Raw genomic sequence first — 27127 nt, forward strand, 5'->3', positions numbered from 1 at the left:
CTCGCAAACACATTCATATCCACAAAAAAATACATACGCACACATAAACACTCACATATGCGTGCGAAATGAGTATGTCATTTACGACACGTCCAGTAGTGGCGCTTAGTTTCGCGCGGCCAGATTGGCCGATACATAGATGTGTACATCCGTGTATCGTAGAATGTGCAGATACATGTATATGTGTGAGATGCCGGTGACGGAAGAGCATTTCGCGAACACGTTATCACCTAACTACGCAAAAATGCGATAAAGCCTCCGGCAAAAAAAAATATAGCGTCGAGCCAACACAACTCTCGTGCTCCGCTCAGTTTCACTTTCGCTTCTGCTGTCGTTTTGGTCTTTTTTTAGAACTTTGTGCTCGTAAATAGCGGTCGGTAACTGTCGTAAACAAGATGACGCCTCCCACTTGGAAAAATGCCTGTACAAATTATTCCGAAACTATCTTCTTTCTGTTAAATTATCGATGCCGAAAAGGAAATTAAAGTTGGAACGGATTTGAAATATATAGTCATTTATCGTACTGTTATACATGAAAAATATTTGTGTAAGCAGCGATAGTTTCTATTGTCAATCACTACTGTGTAGCACTAATTGACACAAAATTACCCGAATATCTATTGATAAACACCTCAAATGATAACATTCCAATCTCTATCTTGTTTATAGACAAAGTCACGTACATCTATTTTGCACTTATCCTCGAATATGACACTTGGTTAGCGATAACACAGATTTCTTTTGTATGGTGCGAGATAAAAATAAAATTTAATAGCAGGCGATCGTATCTGTTACTAAATTATGACTATGGATCTGAACATATTTTTAGTTACCACACATACGAGAGTCGGCGAATTGTACGTATACGTTCCAGATTTCACAAATACACAAATTAATCCTCTTTATAAATGGAGGATGAGCTATAATAAAAAAATTTGACCCTTTTTTATAATGCTGTTTTTGAGTTTTAAAGCTTACAGAAAATTCGCAATCTAAATGCAATTGTATTTAAAGGTTAACAAATTTGTTACACGATATAATCAAATCTGTCACGATGCGGCAATAAGAGAAATACATAAAAACGCACAAGTAATATATCCGCGTAAGTCTAGATGATTCGATAATCTAATAGAAGTTTCCTGTTTCTATAAAAATCTGATATCGGGTTTCAATATGCGTCGCTAAATTTTTCCATGACTCAAGCCGTATTTATGATGTTTCTCGATCGCAAACTTTATATATAATGTTCTTGAACTTACATATAATTTGTGCCCTTGATAGAGATGTCAAAAGTTGCACTGATTCTTCAAAGGCAGATAATATTTAACAAAGAATAATTATTTGAAGATTACAATTTACAAAATTTTGATATAAATTAATAATAAACAATTTTCTATACATATAATAAATTTTTTAATACATATATAATTAAAAGATTTATCAATGCCAAGTTCACATTTTATAACTTTCTCTTCAAAATAATAAAGAAGAATCAGAATCAGAAAGCTTTAGGTTTTAACTCCCTTATTTTAAATTTGAATCTCCCCAAAATAGATTGTGTTGCCATCCATGCGGTGCCTAAGTTAAAATTTTCCCCTTCATAGAGTAGTAGGTATCACGACCTAGGTCAGGCACTCGATAAAGTGCGCTGACGTAAGTCGCCTGAAATAATCTTGCATGATATCCATTACAACTGCCGCGGTTTTCCCCGATGCATCTATTGCTGTATAAATTTCCGATGATATCCACTGAGAGAAAAATTTTTAGTATTTGTAACTATAATTATATTATATTACTATAATTATGATTATGACTACTGTAGTATTAGTAATAATAATTTATCAACCAATATATAGTTGGCAACTGAAAATGATTATAACTATAGTTATTATAACCATAAAAATTATTTAAATAACTAATTATATAGTCATTTTGGAGGGGTCGGCCATAGCGACTATATAATTATAGTTAATTAAATATTTTTTTATGGTAATTTCAATTATTTTTATGCTAATAATAACTATAATCATAATCCTTTTCGATTGCCAACTATATCGATTTATAGAACTATACATATAGTTATTATTACTAAACTATAGTAGTAAACCATAATCATAATTATAGCAATATGTAATTATAGTTACAAATATCAAAAAGTTTTTCTCTCAGTGTCGATATTCCGGCAGCGACGTCGACTCCCAGTGAGAGAAAAAAATGAAAATTGATGGATTTGGATCGTTAACCAAAGGGCAAATTTCTCACGCTTCTAATCAGTTATCGATGCCACTTGCGTATCGGGCCTATTTATCCGCGATAACGAATCGGATGAATGATGTATTAAGATAGGTCAGGATTGTGTGATGGAATTGTTGGCGATAAACGTGACGGGTTTGCATAATCGCGGTAGTGCGCGCGAACTCGAAGCGGCCTATCTTCACGAGCGTGCAAAAACACGCATTGCCACGTGCTCCGTTGAGTCTCTTGGGCAAAAACTTGCAATAAGATCCGCACGATTTCTAGCAGTGCGCATGAACGCGCGACCAATTGGTCGTTCGTCAATAATAATTGTTTATCGTCTGTGCGCGAAAGAAATAGAATCGGAGGTGTGTATGGTTGTTTGTGCGCGCGCGCGCGCGTTCTCGCTCGCTGCTATTTTCAGCAGAGCGGGAATTACACTTGCCTCTGATCGGCGCAACATGATATTACCGCGAACCGACAGCGCGATTCGCGGAAACGCTGAGTAATCGGCTCGGTCACCGACGTAATAAATCGCGAGCGAGTCATCGCCGTGGCGCGGGAAGGCGAATAAAAGAAGACAGGTTGAGGAGGTGATACGCACTGTCCAGGGTCCTCTTTACGCTTCGACGGCTCGTCACACGCGCGCGCGGAGGAGCAGGGAAGGTGTCGAGTGTGGAACACTTCCTAGAAACGTAATCCGTCTCTTTGCGACCGACCGGACTCGATACACTGTGTATCGAGTCGGTGTTCGGTTACGAAAACTTACCCGCTCTGTTCGGCGCCGAGCCATATATGACGTCTTCTGTTTACGCAACAATGTTAGATCAGGTCCCACGTCGTTGAACGCCGCAACGCATAAATCGTGTATTTTACGATGCCAATTAATTCGATGGCACTGCGTGACGTGCCCAAGTTGGACCAGATGTTTTTTTATCATGGCTTACAATCAGAAATTAAATTTCTTGATACGAGCGTGGATCCCCAAAGTGCTCGATATTGATTGCGTTCTTTTGTACCGATTAATAGAGATACGTATAAATTAGTTACGTATAAATATTTATTACATTGCTGTCAAACGCTTCAAACACAATTCGTATAAATCTATGCTTCATTATTCGCATATTGTTTCGTGCTTATTATTGTTAATTCTTTACCAGTCAAGTTGGACTTTGAAGACATAGTTGATATTTTAATTGTGAATTTTAGTAGATTTTGAAAAATTTAAATTTGTAAAAAATACAATCCGACTTTTATGATAATAAAAAATAATATTCGTTAAAGCTTTCACAAGTGCGCAAGAATTTTTTTCATTTTTTAAAGTGCAGTCTGAATCAATATAAAAATTTGCATTGAAGCTCAAAGACTCAGGTTGCTAGCGAACGATGCAAAATTCCATGGCTGACGAAGGGTTAATAATGTTTACCTAACGTTTTTTCTCAGAAATTATTTCGCGGTTAATCCTGACGCGAATGCAAAACATTGATACTATGCAATAACATTTGATACGGTCGTTTGCTAAGCGCTCTTATTACAAAAACTGATTCATGGACGCGAATAATTCAACGCACGCTGTTAATCCAACGGAATTTGGACGCAGTTTCACACAATTTGGTTAATGTTCATCTTTATCAACGCAGATTAACTTTAATCTTGGTTTAATTTACTCTTTATCAGGATTGCCACAAAACTGGAAATCAGGAAAATGTCAGGAAAATTAAAAACGGAAATCAGCGAAAAGTTAGGAAATTTTGCAAAATTTTATAGAAAATTAAAATTCTTGGCTTTAATCTGGTTATATTTACGGGACCCCGTCAATTTGACGGATTTCGGATTTCACGACCAAAATTACAGAAACTTACTACTACTTCCTGGCAATTTTTGCTGACTTTTAGTAATAATGGAGTGGTATAAATACATACAAATTTATTTCCTCCTCAGTTTTCTAATTTTGAAATTCTGTATTTAGTATTTACTTATTTCTTCGGATACCCATCAAATTAACGGGTGACGAGTCTCGTAAAGCTATAAGTATTAAAGAAGTTCAATATATAACACCTACGCAGTTTGGGAATACTACTAATTTAACAATTACAAATGAAAGCAGCAACGTTAATAGTAATTCATATTGCTAATCAAATTGATCTTAACAAAACATTTAACGGTTTCCAAATCAGGATGGAGATACAAAAAATTTCAAAATATTATTCAAAGTCAGGGAAAAGTTTAGGACGAGGAACCTATGACAACCTTATTTATCTTTTTTTTTTCGTTCTTAGATTTGAAGAAAAATAAAAAGTAAGTCAAGCCGAGATTAAGATCGATTCACATTGATAGAAGCAGGGATAATGGAATTGTACTCAAGTGCACGATTAATCGCGCACTCGCCTCGCCGCGATATTACCTGCAAGTATATCTCTCGCGCAATTGCGTTCATGACTAAAAATAGTGCAGCGGTTGCGGGGGCACCTCGCGCCGCTGTGCGTCACCGCTTTTGTCGGCGCAACGATAACAACCAGATTCCGGGGTATATCTGTGACATGTGCTCGTGAAATTTGGGGGCCCGTATAATGGGTTGCGAGCGTCGCGTCAAGGTTAGATAATAACTTTCTTGCATCAGCGGCGCACACCATTCTCAGATAGTGCGCGCGGATGTGTGCGCGCGTGTATGTTAACTACGGGAAACCGGTTGGTGCGCACTAAATCGGACTACGGGCTACTATTTTTTCCTCGCCGTTACGTCCGACTTAATGGCTTTCACGTGTATACCATGTTCTTATTTTTATTCCGGAGTTCTTCCAGCGTGCCGTGTCTCTCTCTCTCCCCCCCCCCTCTCTCTCTCTCTCGGTTTGTTTTTTGTTCGCGTCCTCCACGATCGAATGCGAGGAATGTTTCGCCGAAAACGAAAGTTAACTGGTCCGCGAATACTTCCTACACTCTTATCTTTTGTTGGTATTTATAGTCCGTTCTTATTTCAAGACGAACGTCTCGCGATGTCATGAACCAATCAGAGAGCCGCATTAGCATCTTAAGACATTACTTAAAACGGTTTGTAAATAAAATAAAAAACAGATTTGAACACGGCCTATGATTGGTTCACGACATCTTAAGAGTACACTTAAGACAGTCTTTTAATATAAGAATCGATTATGAATACAGACTTCAGTTCGACTTCAGTATGCATGCTCAGTGTTGGCACGGAATGCGTAGTCCACGGTTCACCGATTAGTATTAGCAGGAAGGAAAATTTTTACCATGGAGAAATAAAAAATATCCTCTCTCTCTCTCTCTCTTCGATCTTTCGAATAATTTTTACAATTTGTTTTATTCGACTTGACTTTAGATAGAGGCGCGGTATGCCGATGATTGTGGTATGCATTGATAATATAATTTCCGCGGACGGCTCGCGCGACCAACTCACGTGTATTTTCAACGTGTGTTGCGAGAGTTGCCAAGCGCGGCCAACGCGGCGCAAAAAAGGAGCGGCGCCGCGGCGCGTTCTTCGTTTATCGGCTCTCCTCTACATTGTCGACTAATCTCGGTAATGCGGTGTAAACAGCGCTATTTACTTCGTGCGAAACGTTACGTGCGCCCGCGCGCGAAGCTACGCGCCTGTCGCAACTTAAGTTTTCATAACAACACGTTACATAACGGCGCGTTAGTCATCGTGCGACCAACCGATGTAAATTCTATCATCGGATCTAACGAGGAGCTCAAATACCGTGACGATGCGGTATTTCGAAAAAAAAAAGACTCGTTGTTTAATGCGAAACGCGATAACCGAATAACCGTGGTAGGTAAATAATATATGTATATTCGGATGACTTTTTAATGTATATGTGGACATTTATCGTGCGTGATATGTAAAAATAGACTACACTTAAACTCAAACGTGCTATTTACTACTTTGTTGTGACGGTTGGTAGAATTACATATATAACGTCTGGCGCCAACGATTACGTGAGCGACGAAGAATGAACTTTATATTTCTGTAACATATGTTTTTCAGATCGTAGTCATACTTTGGAATAATATAGTTTTTTTTTCGGTACACGTAAGATATAATTAATAATTATGTAATATAGTTATACTTTTGTCGTAATTCAGTTAATTATAAATTTATCTTTATATACACAGTTTCGCGTGAAGACGTGAGTTTTTTTCTGTTTTAAAATTACTTACCTGATTTTTCATTATCTGGTTAACTTGTGGTTTAGGTTTATCCTCACTTAACATTAATGATAATGTAAAAATTATTTTTCTAGCTGTAATTAATCATTAAATCAATGGTTTTGTAGTAGTAACTTTAAAAGTTATTTACTATACAAAACCATTAATGTAGTATAATTAATCATAGATAGAAAAATACAATTTTTACGTTATCACCGGATTAAATCGGACCTAACCACAAGTTAACCAGCGAATGAAAAACCGGGCCACAGTGGTTCTTCAATTCGTGTTGACAAAGACCAAATATGAGAGAATAACAATCGTCGTCGAGAGTCGCAGAATCAATGTAATGCCCGAATTGTTTATTACGTTCCATCGAACTTATCTTTGGAAAAATTGTCTCATGATTCTACGTTTGAAAAATGTGGGGATTAAACCGATCTCGATAAATAGCAATATGTAGTCGTCTGATAACAGAGTTACAAGTCGAATAGCGCATTGCATAATGCAAATGAGCGTTTCCCTTCCCTTCCCCTCACAGAAAACCGTCGTCGCCTGCCTTGGACGGTGCGCAATATTTTCGTGACCCTCGACTGACATTGCCAAACAACCAATACAGGCGGCGATAGAGGGACGGTCTCGCTAGAGTGGAGGCCAAGGTCATAGCTGATCCCCACTTTACCGTTCGCCACTGTGTTGACGCCTATCGCTCGCGCGTTCGCTCGCTTGCTCGTCTTCCTGGTGACGCAACTGTGTTGCACAGCTCGATCCGACCCATTATGGTCGTCGTTGTAATTCTCTCGCTCGCACTGAGTATCCTGGAGAGGCCACCTCACTGGCGCCTGTGGTCGTTCTATTTTATCGTTTTAATTTACTGTGCCTCTGTAGCGGAATCTTCTACAAGTCGAGCCGAGACCGTCATTGATTCGTGTTACGTTGAATGTTACGCAACTGAAGAAGCCGGTGTGTTTACTCGTAGGTGTCAGAATTCTACGATCGTAGAGAATGATTGATCTTCCCGTATAATCGAGTATTATTCTCGACTTATTAGCTGAAATTAAATCCGTTGCGGAACATTTTATTATTTTTGTAATTATAATTTGAACGATCAAGAAATTATGAATGAAAAATATTGATCTGGCGTTTATATATTGTTGAATATAATTTATTGCAAAAATGTTTCTATTTGTTTAAAGATAACCGTTGAGGTTTCAAAAGCACTTAGATTTTTTTTTAATTGAATCAATATTATACCTAACAAAGTTTTATATATCCCGTCATGTAATCGGTCTATAACATGTTTTCGCCGAAGGTAAATTATGCCCCTCTGCTTGGGAAACTTTTGGTTTTTTCTATGACGAGTGATATAGGGCTGGGTAAAAAACAGCACACATACGCGCTTAGAAATACTTGGTGTTCGCTTTGCATAAAGGAAGCATGAGACTCGTACGACTGAGGGTCGTACTGTTGGTGTCCTTGAAGGGAGAATTGTCAAGTGACAGGCCGAGGGTCCGAAGTTATTATGAATCACGAAAAATTCACTGGAACACTAACTTTTCGTTTGCAGCCCTTTAAAGGGTTCATTACGACTCTGACGACCCATGTCTTTCAATCATTTCTCTACTAGGCATATATTTCGATAGAGAGAAAGTAGATTTAAATATATTAGAATGCGTCGAATATACATAAATAATATGGGACCACAAGCAATGTTCATTTCACGTTGAAAATATATTACATAGATACATTTAAAAAAATATTAAATTTTAATAAATATTGATTTGAATAGTTATTGAGCAAACATTTATTTACTGTAAGTTAATGTCTACTTGTGCTATTCAAAGAAATATATATATTATAAGTTAACAATTTTTTTCAATGTAATACATATGTATAGTATATCCTGGTTTTTATCGTATTTATTTAACGCCACGTAAAACTCTGTTTTATCTACTTGCAGACAAAGCTGCGGCGCCAACGGTATCTTTTCGCGTCGTCTGGATTTCAGCGCTTTCAACAGTCTGCCCCGCACCAAGCTTAACTCCTATCATATTAAGGTAAGTAATTAATTATTTTATATATATATATATATACACACACTTTTTCACGTCGTGAATTTCGCTTACGAGGCGTTGAATTACGACGCGTTGCTTCGTAAGTGGAATGGACTGACTGGATCTTCAAGAAGTGATAAATCGTTTACAACATTCACAAAACATGTCACGCAACATTATACTGACAGAGCAGGAATCTTTTTAATTGCATTGAAGCGAAAAAAACAAATCATTACTATTTTTTATCATGCACCGATGAAACGTAATAATTTAGCATTTACATATAATTAAGTACGGATTTAATTAAATGCATTTTTAATGTTTTCATCATTAATGCATATAAGCGTTTTGAATAAGGTATAAAAACCTGGATGGAGAATTAAACTAGTATCGACGATCAGGTTTAATCTCGTCGTAGGAATTCATTAAATTAATTTCAACCGGGAGAGGCTGTCCTTTCCAAGCGTAAATCAGGCATGAGCTACGCCCCTGGCGAATCCTTTCGCATCCCGTCCTGTAACACTGTCGTCCTACCCTAAATACGCAGAGAAATCAATACCCGAGCAGTCCAAGTAGTGTGCATGTGTCTCTTTGCGCGCGCACGTACAGACATACGTATATGTACTTGCGTTACGTATGTTTATATATGCCGGCGTTAAAGAATACTTTTACTCTCTTATGCTTTTCCCTTGACCTGCTACTCGTTGTGAAAAATCCTCTTGCTCGAACGTCAATTAACGTCAACCCTGGTTAATGACTTATCCATCTGTATCATAGGTAGCACAGGTAATCCGGAAAAAGGTAAAGAATATCATTAACGAGGTTGTCACTATAAGTCAATCCAATCAACGCGATCCGTTTATGCTGATATTTATTTAGTTTATTTAGTGCTGATCCTGCTTAACACTGATTTTCCTTATTTGTTTTTATTACAAAGATACAATAAGTTTGAAAGAGAGTGAATCATTATTTCAGAATTATACAGAGCGTGATTCTGTTAAAAAAATGTAATGCGCATGTCATAATTTATTCGCGAATTTTGTACCTAAAAAATAGATTAAAAAAAAACATTTTTTAGATATAGAATATAAATGTATTTATTTTTATATTTGTTTGATTGTGTGTTATTTTAATTATTTAATTATTTAATTATTTAATTATTATCCATTGAAATATTAAATGCTGATGCAGACGTAACTTTTGCATCAATGAACAAACATTATTATCAAATATATCAATAAATTATATTTATATAAATTAATTTTATAGAAAATTATGCAGTTTGCGTGAATTATAAAAGAGATTTCAATTTGTAGCTTCTAACTTCGACATGTTAATACGACAAATAACAAGCTTTCAGTATATTTTCCGTCGATAAAATATTGTGTCTGCTTTCGATCTATTATGTAACAGAAGGCTTTCTTGAGGGAGGCTCCATAAGTGATGCACATTTTAACCCCTGTTCCGTAATGCCTAACAAAATTTGACCTAAGACCTGGACTCGACCTCCAAATTGTCTGCCATTTTGCTGCTTTGCGGGAACGGAAAAAGAAAAGATAACTCGTAAAGCAACTATTCGGCTCTTCCCTCTGAACTAGGATACGCGTTTTTGCAGAGTTTCAAATAACTTGTCTTGTGATAGACCCATCCGGACTGTAGTCTTGTTAGAAGATCTGCCAGCACACAATCCTGACAATTAAAGCAGTTAATGACGCGGCTAATTAACGTCTACGATACGTTCTTGGTACAAATTCGATGACGTTACATTCGCTGTAACTATATTATTCGTAACTATTGCTGTATATTATTGACAAGAAAAATTCGAGCGATTATTCATTCGACTTTTTATGCGCGGGATTATTTGTCGCGGTCATAAAATCAGTCGTAACTATGATTGAGGAACAATTTTGCTCATGCTTGATATAATAACGTAATAACGTAATAATGTTACCGCTGAAGATATCTAAATATCATATGCAATTGAATTATTGAATTAATATTGAAATGAAGGCTTTTTAACGCGCTATGCATTCCTTCGCACTTTACGCCGCGACATTAGAATGCGCAATTGTAAGGCGTATAATATTTTTGCGTCGCACTCTTTTATCGACGAGTTGTTGCGCAATAAGGCTCTCCGTGGCTGTTCTCGAGCGTGTTTCACCGACGAACTGGCGGCGGCTGCTGGTTCCAGTTTTTCAATAATACCGGTTCTCTCAGCTTCACCGGCCGGCCTAACGAGAGCCGTTAGGTAACTCGAGGGAGATCGATCTCGTGCGAGTGTGTGTGCACGTATTACTGTGCAGCGACAGAGGAGGGTGCACGGGAAAGGGGACAGAGGAGCCTGGAGGAACCAGAGCATCATTGTAAACCGCTGGAAGCTCTTGAAACACTCCGAGTCCTCCCATGGCAACCGCGTCCCCGCAACAATCGTCCTGATCTCTCTCTTCTTTCTCTATCTCGCGTAACCCTTTCCGCGTATCGAGGGTGGGTTACCCCTTTCTGCGTTGTGCGTTGCGATGTGAATTACAAAATGCGAGGTTTGCCTTTTGTGCGCTTAATACCGATGCGCAGCGACGTTCCCTGGAGTCACTTAAGACCCGAGGATTGCCACTGTGAATTGGAAGTCATAGCGATAACTTCTTCGTTAATACCCTCCGTTAAGACGTCGTTGAGGCGAGGGAGAAAAAAAAAATGAATCTTCCGAATGTTCTCCATGCTTCTATCGTCGCGTCGTTTCAATGAATTTCTTTCGCGATTCTTGTTCGCTATAGTCGCTTTGGATGCTCTCTAATGCCCGTATTCGTAGTCAGAGCTAGTATTTAAGATTTCCTTAAATTTAGATGTAATAGCCAATGAAATAATTCGTAGAGCATCTGAAGATAAATTTAAGGAAAGCTTTAAATAAGGCCCGACTATGAATACGGGCATAAATCTCGTGGAGTGAAATCTCACTCGAAGAGACTGAAAATTGAGCCAATCTTGAAAAAAAAGTGAAAAAAAATACTATCACTCTTGTTCAAGAGTGGCAGATTTTTATTCTTTTTAGAGTGAGATTTACTCTTCTGGAATGAGATTCACTCCAAAGGAGTAAAATCTCAGTCCCTTTTTTGGAGTGAAGTTTCATCTATCCTGAGGTATTACACTCCAAAAAAGGAATTGGATCCTCTCACTCTAAAAAGAGTGAAAATCTGCCATTCTTCAACAAGAGTGGTAGTATTTTCACTCTGTTTTCAAGACTGGCTCAATTTTCTCTTCGAGTGAGATTTCACTCCACGAGATTTAGAGAGTGCGCATGCTGTAAGCTTCATTCTATTTTCTTTCCGCAAATTGTGAGTAATAAAGATACACTAAAAAATAATGTAGCAACAGTATTATTTTAATTTAAAATAATCATGTTGATTTATATTCAATAACAGTATAATAAAACAAATAAAATTTTATTAAAACAAGAACATGACATATTTGTTTCATTAACAGTGTCATTTGATTAACAACGTTATTTTCAATTAAAGTGATGCTGGATATAACCATCATCTTTTTCCGTGTGTAGAATGAAGCTTACAATATGTGAGCGTTCAAATCAAATATAGCCTTTGCAATAGTAATACACGCTTACAGAGAATATTGGAATTTGCGAAAATACATGAAACTTCTTTAGGAAATAGAGTGGAGGCGCGCCCATGTGTGCAAATCGCGACAGACGTTACAAATTCCATGTGAACGACCTCGTGGCTGTGTCTAGCAATAAATCGGACAGGAAGAGTAGTGGAAATAGGAAAGTGGCGTGCTACGATGCAGTAACTCGACACGTGGCTTATATAGATGCTAAAACTAGGAGTGGTCCGCGACTCGACTCGGCCGTTGTGCTTGTGAAGTTAGCACGACATTCTATTAATATAAAAAAAAATACTGACAATTTCAGTAACGGTTTTCATAGTTCTTCAGTTTCCTATCAAAATAGAAAAAGCATTTTTTATATTAAAAAATCAAAATTGAAAATGTAGCAGAATTCTATATTCTACAATAATTTTTAAAAGAGTTCCGGTTGCTACTTTTTCAACAGATCCTTTGCTAGCATTCGTTTATATTCGTCTCGTCACGTTTTTGTTCATCTCTGTACGCAACAAAAGCGGTCAATGTTCGTAGGGTACCTAATAACAACACGATGTCTCACGTATCCGAAGTCTGCAGCTAACAGCGATGTTTACAGCTCACTGTATTTTATTTCGCAACGTGTTATTTTTTCCCGGCTGATCTTTAATCGGCAATGCAATTTCATGCCATAAATCCGCACCCATTATCCGTTTTGATTTTCCAGGTAATTAAAACGTTTACTGCTTTATACTGTAAACGTTGCGGAAACGTACCCAGCATGTGCGTATCGTTTATTTTTATGTAACTCCCGCAGCTTCGTGAATTTCTCTCCGAGGTGCACGAGACGGTTGAACGACCCGAATATTATCATTTCGTCGAATACTCGATACGCTAAGCGTTACATCGGTGCGATAGTTTATTATTGCAGTCCGTCGCACGAACCGCGGCTCTTTATCTCGCGACTCGGTAAATATTGTTTCTTGGGCGCTGTGACGAAGATAAATGCATCGAATGTCAGCGGCGCCAGCTTGCAGAAAATACTGAACCGGCAAAATGTCAAGCGCACAATACTCGGTTTCTTTCACCTACTGTTCTTGCATAATTAAAGTTGCACAAGATGAATAATATATAAATAACCTGCAGTATTTCACAATAAAAAATTAACAATAACAATGAGAATAATTAATTAAAGTGTGAATGACTTATTATATACTATATAATAAATTTTTTAAAAGAAATTACAGTAAAGTTCGTTCAAATAAGACGTGAGAGAGGCAGTATTGTCTCTTCTTCGAAACGAGTTTTGAGCGAATGAAGTGCCTCACCAAAACCGACGCTTATGCCGAGCATTATATTTCACCGTTGTGAACGTATTACATCGCTCTCATTATCTCAGCCTAGCTCAACTCTGATAAGAGATTGTTTCGTTAGCAAACATTCGCGAACTACGCTTTTTCTGACAAGGCCATGCTGTGCGAGATATAATCTGTTTATAAGCTCTTTCGAGCGTAGTTCTATTTTTTCTAGATAAAACTGTTTAATGGAAAGATGTGCATTAACTACCCGAATTTTAAATGAATTTGCTTAACTTTTAAAATTTCGTTGAATTAATCAATCGTGGCGCTTTTTCAAAGAAATTTTTGTCTATAAAATTGTTATCTTACGTAACATTTCTTTCTTAAATAATATTTACGAATTTATAAGATGAACAAACTGTACGAAATCGTAAGTCAAGAGCAATTACTTCGCAAAGGAGGGACTGCGTAATTTTCTCGAGGATTGCGCGGAACCTTCGTTGGTCTATGCTGAGTGGCGCTAGAGCTCTGAATGATACTCGTGTTCGAGGGGGCAGAGATTAATTAAAAGGACCGCTCGCGTAAGAACGACGTCGAAAAGCTTTTCTCGTAATTCAGTTGCTTTAGAAGAGATGAAAAGCGAGATCTTTCTTTCGGGACTATCTTTTCATGCGTCTTGCTCGACGGACATTGATTTTTAATGAACCGACGTCGATTAGCAACGTTTCCGATCAGCTCGAGAGAGAGTTAATGGAAAATGATATTTGTATGTACCTTTCGTCGTCGTGTTTCATTTCCCGCTATTTCCGAGATAAAAGCTTTAGTGTATATTGAGATATACTCCCCTTTCAGTGCATTAATAGGTATATATTTAATAGCGAATTACTACGTATTTAATGAATAACAAATGCAACTTATTATACATTTATCATTTGATCTATTGAATATTAATGTTATGTAAATATCTTATCGAAATGATATCTTTTGTGCGAGAGATTCTTTATTTTTATTATATATATATATATATTACTATTATATGACATTAATTGCTAATTTTTATGCTATCTTTTAATTTTAATTTCATGTGGTTGTTTAAATGTGAACTGTGCCGATTAGACCGTTGCTATTAGCAAGATTTTTTGCTACGTTCGCAGTAACATAAAAGACCCATTAATCCTCCATGGTCAAGCCAGCGTAGGAACAATCACGCCATTTTCAGGCAGTTGTTCCCAAGTAACATAATCTTCATGCTTCTCGTTGCTGGCGCTGATTAAATTCAAAACCAGTACAACACTGAACGAAAGTTTAGTCGCTTGCGTTTCAAACAGTTTTAAATTAGGTTGTATTGTAATAATTTTTTGCGACGTAAATTAGAAAGCATGTATTGAGAAATGTTTATATAGTCCCATCTGTCTTTGTTAAACTTAGATTGAATTTAAAGTTTTCGTCACTATTAAGTTAAAAAATTTTTACATTCGAAAGCCAAGATGAAATTACTTCCATTCATTGACTATTTTCACGGAAATACAATATTATGTATGTCATTAATGCAACAGCAATTAAAATAGCATTTATAGAAAATTATTGGGATTAGAAATTCGGAAGAAAGTTTTTCGTGTCAAATTTTGGAAAGAAGTTATTTACAAAGAGTTGTAGATAATATATATATATATATATACATGTATATATCCTCGTTCTTTCTCTATTCATTCTCTCAAGTTTCTTTCATAATTCCTCTCTCTCCTTTTTTGTTTTCTGAGTACATTTTGTGTGTTAACCCTCATTGTGGACTCTCTGCGCACAATGGAAGTTTGCATTAAAGGTCATTAGCTTAAACGTTCGTCTTCCTGTTGCGCAACTCGCGCAATTCAACGTGCTGTTATTCGTGAGACTCAGAGAGAGAGAGAAAGAGAAAAAGAAAGAGATAAAAACAATGCGCTCGAGAATATAAAATAGTTACGTTAATTAGTAATTTAACGATGTGGCTTCCATATGTTTTTGTCTTTCAATATTTCTTTGTTATAGAAATATCTGTATAGTATCTGAGATTAGCAAGATTTTTAATTTTATTTTAAATAATTAATTCTTCCTCTCTTTCTTTCTTTCTTTCTAATTTATTTAGGGGGGATTATTAGCGTTTCAGAATGATTGTGTTGAAAGTCCGAAAGTATCAGCGCGCAATCACATCTGGAATAAATTTATTTAAAAGAATATATAATGTACTTATTCTGTATATTATTATTCTGTATAATATCAATGTAATTATTCGAAACATCTAACTTTGAGCGATCATGGCTTTCTTTATCGTATTTGATGTATTCATACATACGGTCGTGCCTAAAATTCTTATAATGTTTAAATAATTAAATTATTTTTTAATTAAAATTTATTTTAAAATATATATAGAAAGGAATATTGTTTTTGTTTTATATAAATACATTGTTATAAAGTTTGAATATCTTTACATATTCAACAATATTTATCATTTATTGCTATGATATAATTATTAATAGGAGATTAAATGTTTCTTTTACTTTCTGTTATGTAATAACACAAGATAGTACAAGTATATGATTCTCGTCAATGTGAATTTTGAGTTGTAGCCGATTGGACTGTCCTTGAATTTATCCCTGAACTGGGATAAGAGTCATGGTTCCCTCGAGAACTCGACCTACCTCAATCGGATCGATGCAAGATAGCTCTATGCTTCTCTCGCCCCACATCACGCACACTAGTATTTTCCTTGAACTTGATATACATGGGTAATCTCCATTTTTTTAGTGTGAAGGAAAAAATATGGCTGACTTGATACATGTTTTATTCGCACGATGAAGTAATAATAACATGCGAAACAAATGATTATGCTTCTGTAATAAATAAAACAAAATAGAAGCAAAATGAACGATGAAAAGTTTTATTCTCTTCCAAACTTATTTCCATATGAATTTGTCAATAGACTATAAAAAAACAGTTTGTCAAAAGTTAAAAGCCACTTGAAATAATTTAAAGTAGTCTCACTTTCTCGTGAATAGGTACGTCTAAATTTTTCTTAATAACGATGGAAAAGGAAATAAGGAAATCAGAAATGGCAGATGCGTGTTTTCTCCTCATCTTCATCATCATTATGAAGAGAAACAACCGATGACCTCTCTTTGACGAACAGGATTATGAATGATAATGAGCAACGGTTCCTCCTTCCTTCTCGTACTCATTAAGCTAAAGAGTCACGGAAATTAAGGCAATTGTCAGGCGTGTTATTCCACGCTTAAATTATTACGAGGTTCAAATATAACATTCAAAATATAACACGATATTTTTCCATCTACTAAACATTTTTACTTCGCGTGTCATAATATAAAAATCTATAATTCGTTACGAACAATTTTATTTAGTTGATATCTTTTGTGATATTAAAAAATAACATTATGGTTATATATATGTATATATAAAGGACTAAATTAAAATAAAAATAGTTTTCGTCGTTTCAATCGTCAGAATAAATCAAACGTAAGTAAAATGTCTATATGAGTCTTCGCTGTTGTTAGTGAATAAATAATATATTTATAAAGTGGTAGAATATAATTCGCAAACAATTGGAATGTATTTGCCAACGAAATTAGTTGCAACGTTTCGACTCTGGATTTGAGTTCTCTTGAGTGCGGAAGTCAAATACAAGCTATCAAGTAATTTATACTTGACTAATTTATACTTGACTGAAGAGGATTCAAATTCAGAGTTGAAACGTTCGCAATTAACTTTATTAGTAAGTACATTCCAATTATATTCCAATTATATCTTATCGCTTTATAAATATAATATTTATGCATTAACAACCATGGAGCTTCATCTAAAAATAAATATTGAGAATAGAATTCAATATTTTCTTCAAGACCATCACTGTTTTTTTTTGTTTTATTGTCGCGGTTAGCCATATATTTTGGGAACCCACTTCCTGTCGTACTTCGCATTCTAATAAATTGTGGTCTCGCGAGACAAAGCGTCTTTGCCATGACTGAAACAATGAGCGGTCAAACATTCGTCAGGAAAATGGAAGATAGGGAGGACCGACACCGGGGAAAGAATGATAGAAAGAAACGAATCATAATCGGCGAGACGAATGTCATTGCTTCTCATGTGGGATCGTATAGTTCTGACGCGTCTTTTAGAAAGCAAAAAGGAGAAGTAGCATGTATGCTTGATAGAAAGCACAAGGGAGAGCTCAACGTCTCTCGACACCCGGACATGACTGTGGACGAAAAGTAATGACGGTGGACGCGGTGCCATTTCCGTTTTCGTCGCGAAACGCGCGATACGTGGAGTCGAAGAAACGCTTGGGGTGCCTTTTACGGATTTTCCTTCAGTCGACGACTGGTTTTTGTACTCTCCTTATACGAGAAAACGCTTCGCGTCCGTGTTTTCCTTTCTCGAGAATCGCTCAGGACTGGTACTCTCTGTTACCGATTACGCGAATGTTTAAGCTTGTACGAATTTCGAATTTCTCTAATCTCGTGTTCAAGTTGGAACATAAGAAAAACTTTCGTCTGAATCGGTGAATCGATGTCGAGCACCACAGGAGGCTACTGCATCGAATATTAAAATTCGCAAAGCGTCGCTGTGTTGCAATATCGCGAGGAAATCTCACCACCCTGCTGGATACTTTTTTACTCGCGGCGATGCAAAATTATGAGCTCAGCACTTCGAAGAGATAAAATAATAACGCAAAGATAAAAAAGCGTATGCAAGGAGTAATTAACTGGAGGAAATTGCGAGCGATTATTTTTTTCTCGAAAAGTTTTTCTTGAATAAATAGCGAATTATGTAAATAAACAGAATGTATGAGGTCTATTTTTTGTCGCTGCATTGAACCGCAAAAAAATTTTCTTTCTCGCTTTCGCTAAACTTGAAATGTATCTCATTTTAAGTATAACGAGTGTACACTACTTTATACTGCAAGAACGGACCTACGTATACACGAACAGAATATGTACGAAAAAATTAATTAAATATTTAGATAAGGATTACATTCTACGTCGTTTGGTCTTTTAAAAACATAGGAAATTACAGTACACTTCTAACATTGCATTTTTTTTGTAATTAGAATAGGAGATTAATCTCCTTCGCGCATGGAATTCTCTGGTCGTGTACAACGTAATTGCTGTGCGGCTGCTAGGTATCCGCAGATTTTTGTTGGCCATTGGTATCCCAAGTAATTAATGCAGAATGGCGCGAGGTGAGCAGAAACTTATTACGACGAACATTTTTCCCCCGTGGCTGATAGCACTTTTCCTCTTTCTCTCACATTTCTTCTCTCAGTTTACCACGGCTCGCACGCGTCTTTGTTCAAGCAGACGTCTGCGCGCGTCGGCTTTATCCCCCCGCTGTCTCCCACAGGGAGTCTGAGCAAGGGGAGACCCTGATAGAGAAATAGTTGGAATACGAGGCGTTACGCGCGGTGATTTGGTTCTTGTGCACAATGGATCGATCTGTCTGCGTTCTTCGTGTCGAACGCGAACCTCCAGTAACGTGCATAGGATATTTCAGCGTTATTCCAAACTTGTCCATATTATTCGCATATCAGGGAAGGTACTCGAGAAAATTTCCCTTGCGAGTTGCAAAGTATTAATAAACCTGCGCACACTATAAATGTGCGAATAATAATAATCATATATAATAATTCTTTATCCAATTTATTCGCCAACATCCCCGCAGGCTAACAGGGGAAGTCTTTAACAATTGATAATTGAAGAGAGGCGTGGGATGATTGATAGAGAAAGTTCACCATCGTTAGGCGTAACTGATTAAAGTCCCAAGTATCTTTGGTGTGTACCGATAATTAAGATATAAATTCTCCTAGTGAAATAGTGTATCCCTGAAATACTCTAGCCGGAGCGGTGAGGCACGGCACGGAAAGTCGCTCGCGTGAAACGACCTCTGAGCATCGGCTGTGGCTACGAGGGGAATTCTGCGAAAAGTTGGTAGATTTATTATGCTATTACCAGGGGTTATGGAACCGACCGGGAAGGAACGCTTATGGGCGCGAATGTCGAAATTTGCCTGCGGGAGGTCAATATAACGTTTCGGCCGGGAGTGGCGAGAACAACGGTGGCTTTCCCTTTCAGGCATACGCACTGTCCGCGAGAGAAAATCATTCTCGACAAACGTTCCCACGAGAAGGCGCGCGCGCGCACGCACGCGGCGAGGCACGTCGACCTTTCGATTTTGCGTGAGCGGCCCAACTTGGCCAATCGTCGGATGAACTAAACGCGTATTTGCACATAATCGCGCGGGAAACTGCGAGATACCGGTCGATGAAAATCGACTCGCCCCCCCGCGACGAGTGAACGGAGTCGTCTCGATGGTGAACCTATTTATTGCGCAAATGGGCGCCGTCTGATGAAATATTGTTGAACGTAAAATACGACCGAACGCAATTTTCCGTAATATGTAGGATCACAATCGCCGCGAGCCTCGTGCGGTGATCTACACGTGGACTTGGATAGATTTTAGCTTCAATCGTCATAAAAGTCGCTGTAGATCATCGGATTTAACATTCAAAACTACGCAATTTACTGAAATTGCAACTGTAAGTTGCGCGATTCGGAGAGTGAGGTGTCTTTGGGAAATTTAAAAGAAAAGGCCAAAGTCATTAATTGTCAGCGGATAATCGTGAGAAAGTTTAATCATATACGTGCGATGTTGTCAGGCATTAACGGTGTTATTCATACTTATCGTCTGCTATTATCAGCAGTTTAATGTATTGAGTACATTGATAAGACATTTATCGATTCTCTCCTCATCTTATCATTAATTGAAATAACAATTTCGCATATGATTATCGATCCCTTTGAAGAAGCCGTCGATACTTGACTTGCCGAAAAATTTTTTGTTCAACATCTAGAGTGACGTCTATAATAAAAGTTTAAGGTATAAAGCTTAAGCCTTAAGTCGTAAGAAATTGACCAATTTCAGTCGAATGTGAGAAGAGCAATAGACTGTAATGATCAGTCAATTTCTTACTCTCTTCTTTGGAGTGGGATCTCACTGTAAAGAGTGAAAATTGAGCCGATCTTGAAAAAGAGTGGTTCGATTCTCAATCTTTAAGCGAGAGATTTCACTCAGAGTGACAATTTACTTCAAAAGTTTTAGAGAGTACGGCTTAAGATTTAAAGCTTAAATTTTACGCCTTAAAATCTCGTCGGAGACGCTTAACATCTATAATCGAAAGCCAGCACGTGGTAGTTCGGGTACGGCCTGTATATTGATCACGCGGCGGCTAGAGATTATCACCGAATTTTCATTACTTTCACACGGTGGGGCGTCTGCGGCAGCGATAGCGGACCTAAAAGTTCTGCCGGGTGGTACTGCGCATTGTCCGGACCGACGGAATGGCATCCTATTAAAGTCACCAAGATGGAGCGGCCCGGTCCTCTCCTGGTCGAAGTGCCAGAGATAGTTGGAGGGTAGGAAGCATGGTGTCTCAGGTATGTACGTCGTATAACCTGCGTGACTCGTATTTCTGGGCACCGATATTTCTCGTCCGTAGAATACCGTGTATTCTACCGAGACGCACACGAAGTGAGATGAGACGTTTCTCGATAAACCGTGAATTATAAAGTACCTTTTTCTACATCGCGTTAAGTTTTAGTTGTTAATCAATTCTGCATTCCGGATACGTTAAACGCTTCGACAGATTCCAGGCATTTTTTGTCGATCTTTTTTTATACGTGATGAGAGATATATATTATTATTTAATATTGTAACTTCTGTCTTGTTTCTGTTTTTTCTCTTTTCTCTTATTTCTATTTTTTACAAATAAAATAAATAAAGAAGTTTTATTGATTTAAATAATATTATATATTTTTATATGTGTAAATAATTTGATTAGGCTTTGAAGTCATTTTGGATAAGTATATACGATTTGTTTTTTAATTTAACCTGTTTGATTGTAATATCAAATAATTATAATGTATATATATATTTACGGCGCAATCGAATTAGAAATATTTACGCTTGCGACACGATGATGTGTTCTAGCAAGGCTACAATTTAAACTTTAGACGACGTCGTTACAAGGGATGAAAGTTCGGCCTTGTAATCGTTCGTAGCACTGAATGTCAAGGGCAAGGGGTGGTGGCTGGGTTTGTGGTTGCGAGCAAACGGGCAGGGGTAGTGCGATAGCAATGGTCGATATTGGAAGCATCCAGGATCGGCCAAATTTACGACTGTGGCCGGGGGCGATTTCAGTATTGAACGAATTCTTCTCGCACAATGATACACCGCGTCGCATTTGTATTGGACCGGTTTTTCAAAGATAGAAAAACTGGTTTTCGTCATTGATTGAGAACTGCTGTGGCTATTTCTTACAGAGATCAGATTTAACATTAGATCAGAAATGTGGTTAGAAATAGCACCAAATATTTTATTGTTACGGTACATTTTCGATCATATTTGTTAATATTACCGTAATAATTAAACGTCCCGTTAAAAAATTTATTCATTATTAATATATAAATGTAATTTAATATTAATTTGAAACAACTATTATTTCATTCGAGATTACTTTTATTGTGATTTTGATGATGTTTAATGGGATTATAATTTTTAATATGAATTCCTTAATTTATTAATAAATTTTTATTTGAAATACCCTTAATTTTCTCTGCTGTTATTTTAGTAAAGGTAATTTTAGTAAAGGAATTATTTTGGTTTTAAGAGGCTACCGTTTCGTCCAATTTTTTTCATAATCCTGAAAAAACCATGCAGTGAAAAGAACGTTACATCCACATCTAGAATGCTCTCATTTTCTTTTCATATATATTTCCTCACGTAGTTTCCACACATTCCTCGATAGATTATATCGACTGCTTGAGAATAGCAAAAAAAGGGGCCAGGCACTCGTGCGAACTTTAGTACGGCCAAATCTTTCTCGCGCCGGGTCTTCTCTCGCTCCGTTTAACAGCCAGTGATATCAGTCTCGTTTTATTTTGAAGGCTGAAAACGAGATAAATTCGCGGCAAGAGGCGAGATTCGCCTCTTTTCTTTTTTATACGCAGCACGGATGTCTGGGACAACGGCTCATCCGTCGCAAAACTATGTCCAAGCGACATCCGTACAGCAACCCTTTCGGTTATTCGTGCGGTTTGCATGAGCTCGTACCCGGGCGATCCCCGGGCCAATCCTCAGCGCTTTGCCTCGTCCCTTGGTAGACCGAGATGTTCACCGCACGGGATGGATACCGCACATAGCCCTCTTGGACACCGAACCCTCTCCTGCGACATTAACGCGACCCTCGCACTTTGAGTCCTGAATATCAACGACATTAGCCGCAACCCCTGGCAGGTTGATGGTCTGGGACGTCAGCGGAATGTCAAAACTGCGGCTTTAGCTTTTCGGCCTGGTATTCCGTCGTCATTGATACAATAGTAAAAATACAATTGTCGTATCGCGTCGAAATCAGCGATTATTTGTATCGGTAATGAAAACCGAAACGGGGGAGGATAAAAAAAGAGAAATATAAACTTGCGACTATGTTAAGCGTGAAAATATATATTCGCGTAGATTGTAATAAAATTCAAATTTTTTAATCCGATCGATTATCGTACAACGTGGTCGTAAGAATTTGCGATTATTTTGCAAATTCTTATAACTACGTATTAGTTGAATTATTGATTATCAGTTGGTAAAAAAAAACAGCTTCGGATATCGCTGAGATGTTTTGATTATAATTTTGTTAGTTTCTAACGTTAACTTATAACATCAACAATCGTTTCCACTCTCCCAGGTACTTTTAGCATTCGTGACTAGTAAATTCTTGCTGCGTCAGGATCAGAAGTTCCGTGAGAAGTTTGAACGAGCGTATCCGTGAAGAGAACTTTCGGGCTTTAAGGTGAAATAGATGGATCGCTTATTCGCTATTATACGCGACGCTTGCTTTCGTGGGACCCGACAACAAGTGTGAAGTGACTGCTGGAAAGGATAAATGTGGAGAGATGCCGCTCGAAGTGAGTGACTCGCTCGTTAGCTTAAGTTCACCGAGTTTGTTTCGCGTCGCTTCTCTCCTAGACGCGCGTCTTTCGCACGTCCGTCATTCATTTCAGACAGCTCCAGACATTGCGCACGTAACTTCGAGAAAACTCTTCATTCGTCGCACTTAAAGAACATACGTACACTTGGCGAGCATCGGGTGATACATAGCTACTGAGATGGCAATAAAAGCTGATTTATTTCTGGCAAAATAACGTCGATGGCGAGCATTCAGCTCCGGGAAGCCATCAATGCTATTTCCTTTCGGCACTTTTTCCCTAGAATCGTACCCAAGTTGTATTCCTGTCGCTAGATTCGCAGTAGTTTTCGAATAATCTCCCCCAGAAATGGTCAGTGGAGTTCAAAGGCGAGGGACAGAAAGAGTCGGGACACGCTATGTAATAGGAATTCGGAAGGTTCGGGTTCTACAGTTACATGAAAGAGGTGGAACCATAGTGCGCAATGGGAGTGGGATGTTTGCAACTCAGGATCAATACCGCGTAGTTCCTGGCAACGGTCATGAAATCATTGACCATATCCGGTATCTCATCCTTAGTCAGACCTTAGTGGTCTGTCGGTTCATCATTCGGCTGATCTTAAATCGACGCGTGCCATACAATGATTCTTCTCCCGCAAGTTTCTTCGATTCTGTTGGATCCGCTGTTTTGGACATCACAAACTCTGTTGGTTCACCAACTATTCTTTCTTTACTCCGTTTGACAATCATTTCCGAGTATTATAATCTTCGTCAAAATCAGTTCAGCAATTCAGCTTTTTTGTACGAAAATTAAGGAAGTGACCTAGTCACTCTTTTTTTCATTTGTCCTTGCTGACTTGAGGTCGTTGTCGTAACATTTAATAGATACAACCAGTTAACACTTATTTCTTCCTCTTCATCTATCTCGTTCTTTCAGGATACTTATTCGTTCGCTTCGATCCAACTTTATGGCACTTGTGTCTTCGACGGCCATAAAACTTCTCTAGAGACCATTCTGGAAGCTCTAAAGTCTACGGACCGGAGAACGCTGATCCTGCTTAAAATTCGCACATACATAAATTCGAATTAAACACGCTCGTTCTCTTCCGAATAAATGTTCAAGTTGCGTCATAAACTCGAATAAAAGGATAGTATCTTTATCAAAATCGTCGTTGGTCATTCTTTTGTTCTTATTACTTTCCTGGCTCGAAGAGGTTTGCCAAGCCTACAAGTACCCTTTCGTGGGAGACGACGAACCTGGTCATCCTCTCACCCGTCTCGAGGGTCTCCAACACAAATGTCGACGAACCCTCGATCAGTGTGCCGCATGACCCCCCTATTGCCATTTCTTTGCCACCCTTTGCTTTTTTTCTCCTTAGGATGTTCTTTTGGTCCCATCAAGACGTTCGCTCCTCATAGTCGACGTTACACAAATTAGCGACCTTTATACGGTCCTCTTCTCTTTAAGTCTGCCGAGAAAGGACGGGCGGCAGGGGGTGGGTAGGATCAATGGCGCAGCTGACGAGTGTTCGGTTGCGCGTGCGCGCAGACAATTCTATCGACCGTCGCTGCAGCATAGACACGGCCTACCCCTTCCAACCCCACCGAGGCCAGGCTGATCTCTATACCGGGACGCGGGGGTGGCTCGGTTCTCGACGGGTTACATGGGCGGTGGCAGCTGAGGGACGCAAGGGGCAATGAGAGGGTGGATGCGGTACCGACAGCGGCAGCGGCAGCTGGTGGCGCTGCAGCATTCTGCGGCCTTGACTCTGCGCTTGCTAACTTTCCCCAATGATCCACGGTAGACACCCTGGCGACACCGCCAGACAACTCGACGGCCTCTCTCCCTCTTGTCTTCCTCGTTTCCTACTTTCCTTTTTCGTCTCTATATCCCGGATTCTTTCGCCAGGGACTTAGCACCCTAGTGCCGTGGAATCGTCTGTGATACTCATAACCCATTTTACACTTGAAGAAGAAATGTCCTATCGAAGGAACGCATGTAGTATATGCCGCCTCACAGTCCCATCGTTACAAGCAAGGTATCAATAAAAGTGGCAGTTTCCGAATGATACGTGTATAATATTTTTCTCAATTTTTGATAGAGCTTTCTAATAATATCACGCTAAAATATTCACTACGCGTCAAATAGTATAAATTTGAAAAAGGAGAATTGATTACTTCGAAGTTCATTTTTCCTAGCCCTGATAGTTAGCCCAGAAAGAGAGAGGGATGGGAATACACGTTGCACGAAGGCAGGTGAAAAATCTCAGTAGAATTGACCCTGAGGAGGAAAGTGAACGAACCGAACCGTATCTACTCTCATAATTAATTCTCACACGAAATTGATTTCCAGTCCACGTCCGTCGCGATAAAAGATTAATAGTTGCCGTCTACGCTGTTATATTAACTTTACACCGGTAGTAGCTGTAGTACTCTCTTCAGTCCCTTTCAACCCAGCGCAGTTTCTTGCGCGTCTGTAACATGATAAATCGCTTTATCTATCCCGTGGCGTCTCGTCTCGCGTCTGGCGGCTGCGTGGATGGCACAGGAGGAAAATGAAAGTCGGAAAAATGGTACGCGGCGGCGCGCGCGGCGAGAAAAGGCGAGTCGTAATCTTTGGAACGGCAAAATATACCGGATTGTGATGAGGTATCTTCCCGAGAGACGCTGAAACACAGTCTTTGAACTTGGACCGAACTAAGAGGAATAAAAGGGGAGAGAGAGAAAAGACGCAGAGTTTCGCCGGGAACAGCGAAACCTAAAGCTCTTCGATCCGGTGGCCCGACTTAAGACCTCTTGTCCCCCTCTTTTCAACATGCTCGCAACACCACCTACGCACTTTGTGCATTCGGAACATTTTCAACGCACGCGACGATCTGTAATCGAGAGATGTAACAGGGAGCAGAGGATGGGGAACAGGGGGAGAACGACGCGACTGCCGGGAAAAGGTGTACTTTACGACAGATCTTCTTTGTCGACACGCGCGCATTTTAAGTAAACTCGGCGGTAGCGAGAGCGAGGGATGGGAAGGGGTGTCCTATCGCGTTTTACACGAGGCTGCCTCTCGTACAGATCTTTTCTCCCTGTATCATCGTTACGCAATCTTGCGGAAGGAGAAATAACGACTCCTTTCCGCGCGCTCGTCTTCACTTTATTTGGGCTTCTTCGGGCGTTACGATCTATCATTTTAACATTGAGTTTTATACGCGACGAAACTGATGTCTGCGCGGAGACAATCATTATTAACATTTAGCGAAGCAGAATAAAACTACTGAACTAACGTTGGGAATAATACACACACATTGTACATGTTTTATATATATATATATATATATATTTTCTATTGTATATCATATATTTTTCTAAATAACATATATTTTATAAATTTTAAGTAGTGAAATAAGTCATTAAATAGTATTCATGCATGCTCCTTTCATCATTTCTCTACTATTGTTCTCTGAAAAAATCTACCAACGCTTTACTATGCTTATATAATATAGACAGCGTACAGGATTGATTGCAATCTATTGATTGCGTATAACATAAAAGGAATAAGAATCTTTTTATTTTTAGTTTCTTGTAGGATTCATTGACAGTCATGTCTACAGACATGACAAGAACATTTTTCTACTTTTTGTTACTTGTTACTGTCGACGACAACTTCGTGGCGTGATGTGCATTGTAATCAATGGGCTGCCCTCCCAGCAATTTTAACCCTTTGTAGGTAAACGTTCCGTGTACGCGAAAATCCGACAGCCAACGTTAATCGTCGTCGTTGT

At 38.5% G+C, this 27127-nt stretch overlaps 1 protein-coding gene across 2 annotated transcripts in view; it reads left to right on the forward strand.

Moving 5' to 3' along the window:
• Window positions 1–27127, forward strand: part of LOC108725531 (headcase protein) — a 153796-nt gene that overhangs the window by 20815 nt on the left and 105854 nt on the right. The window contains exon 2 of one of the 2 annotated variants that reach the window (XM_018452585.1): window positions 8366–8462. In XM_018452585.1, coding sequence (XP_018308087.1) covers window positions 8366–8462 — 97 coding nt within the window. Of the gene's footprint in view, window positions 1–8365; window positions 8463–20567; window positions 20830–27127 lie in introns of those variants that run through there. The other variant, XM_018452586.1, reaches the window with a different exon arrangement.

Source organism: Mycetomoellerius zeteki, unplaced genomic scaffold (genome assembly GCF_001594055.1).
Source record: "Mycetomoellerius zeteki isolate Tzet28-1 unplaced genomic scaffold, Tzet1.0 scaffold35, whole genome shotgun sequence".
Lineage (NCBI taxonomy): Eukaryota > Metazoa > Arthropoda > Insecta > Hymenoptera > Formicidae > Mycetomoellerius > Mycetomoellerius zeteki.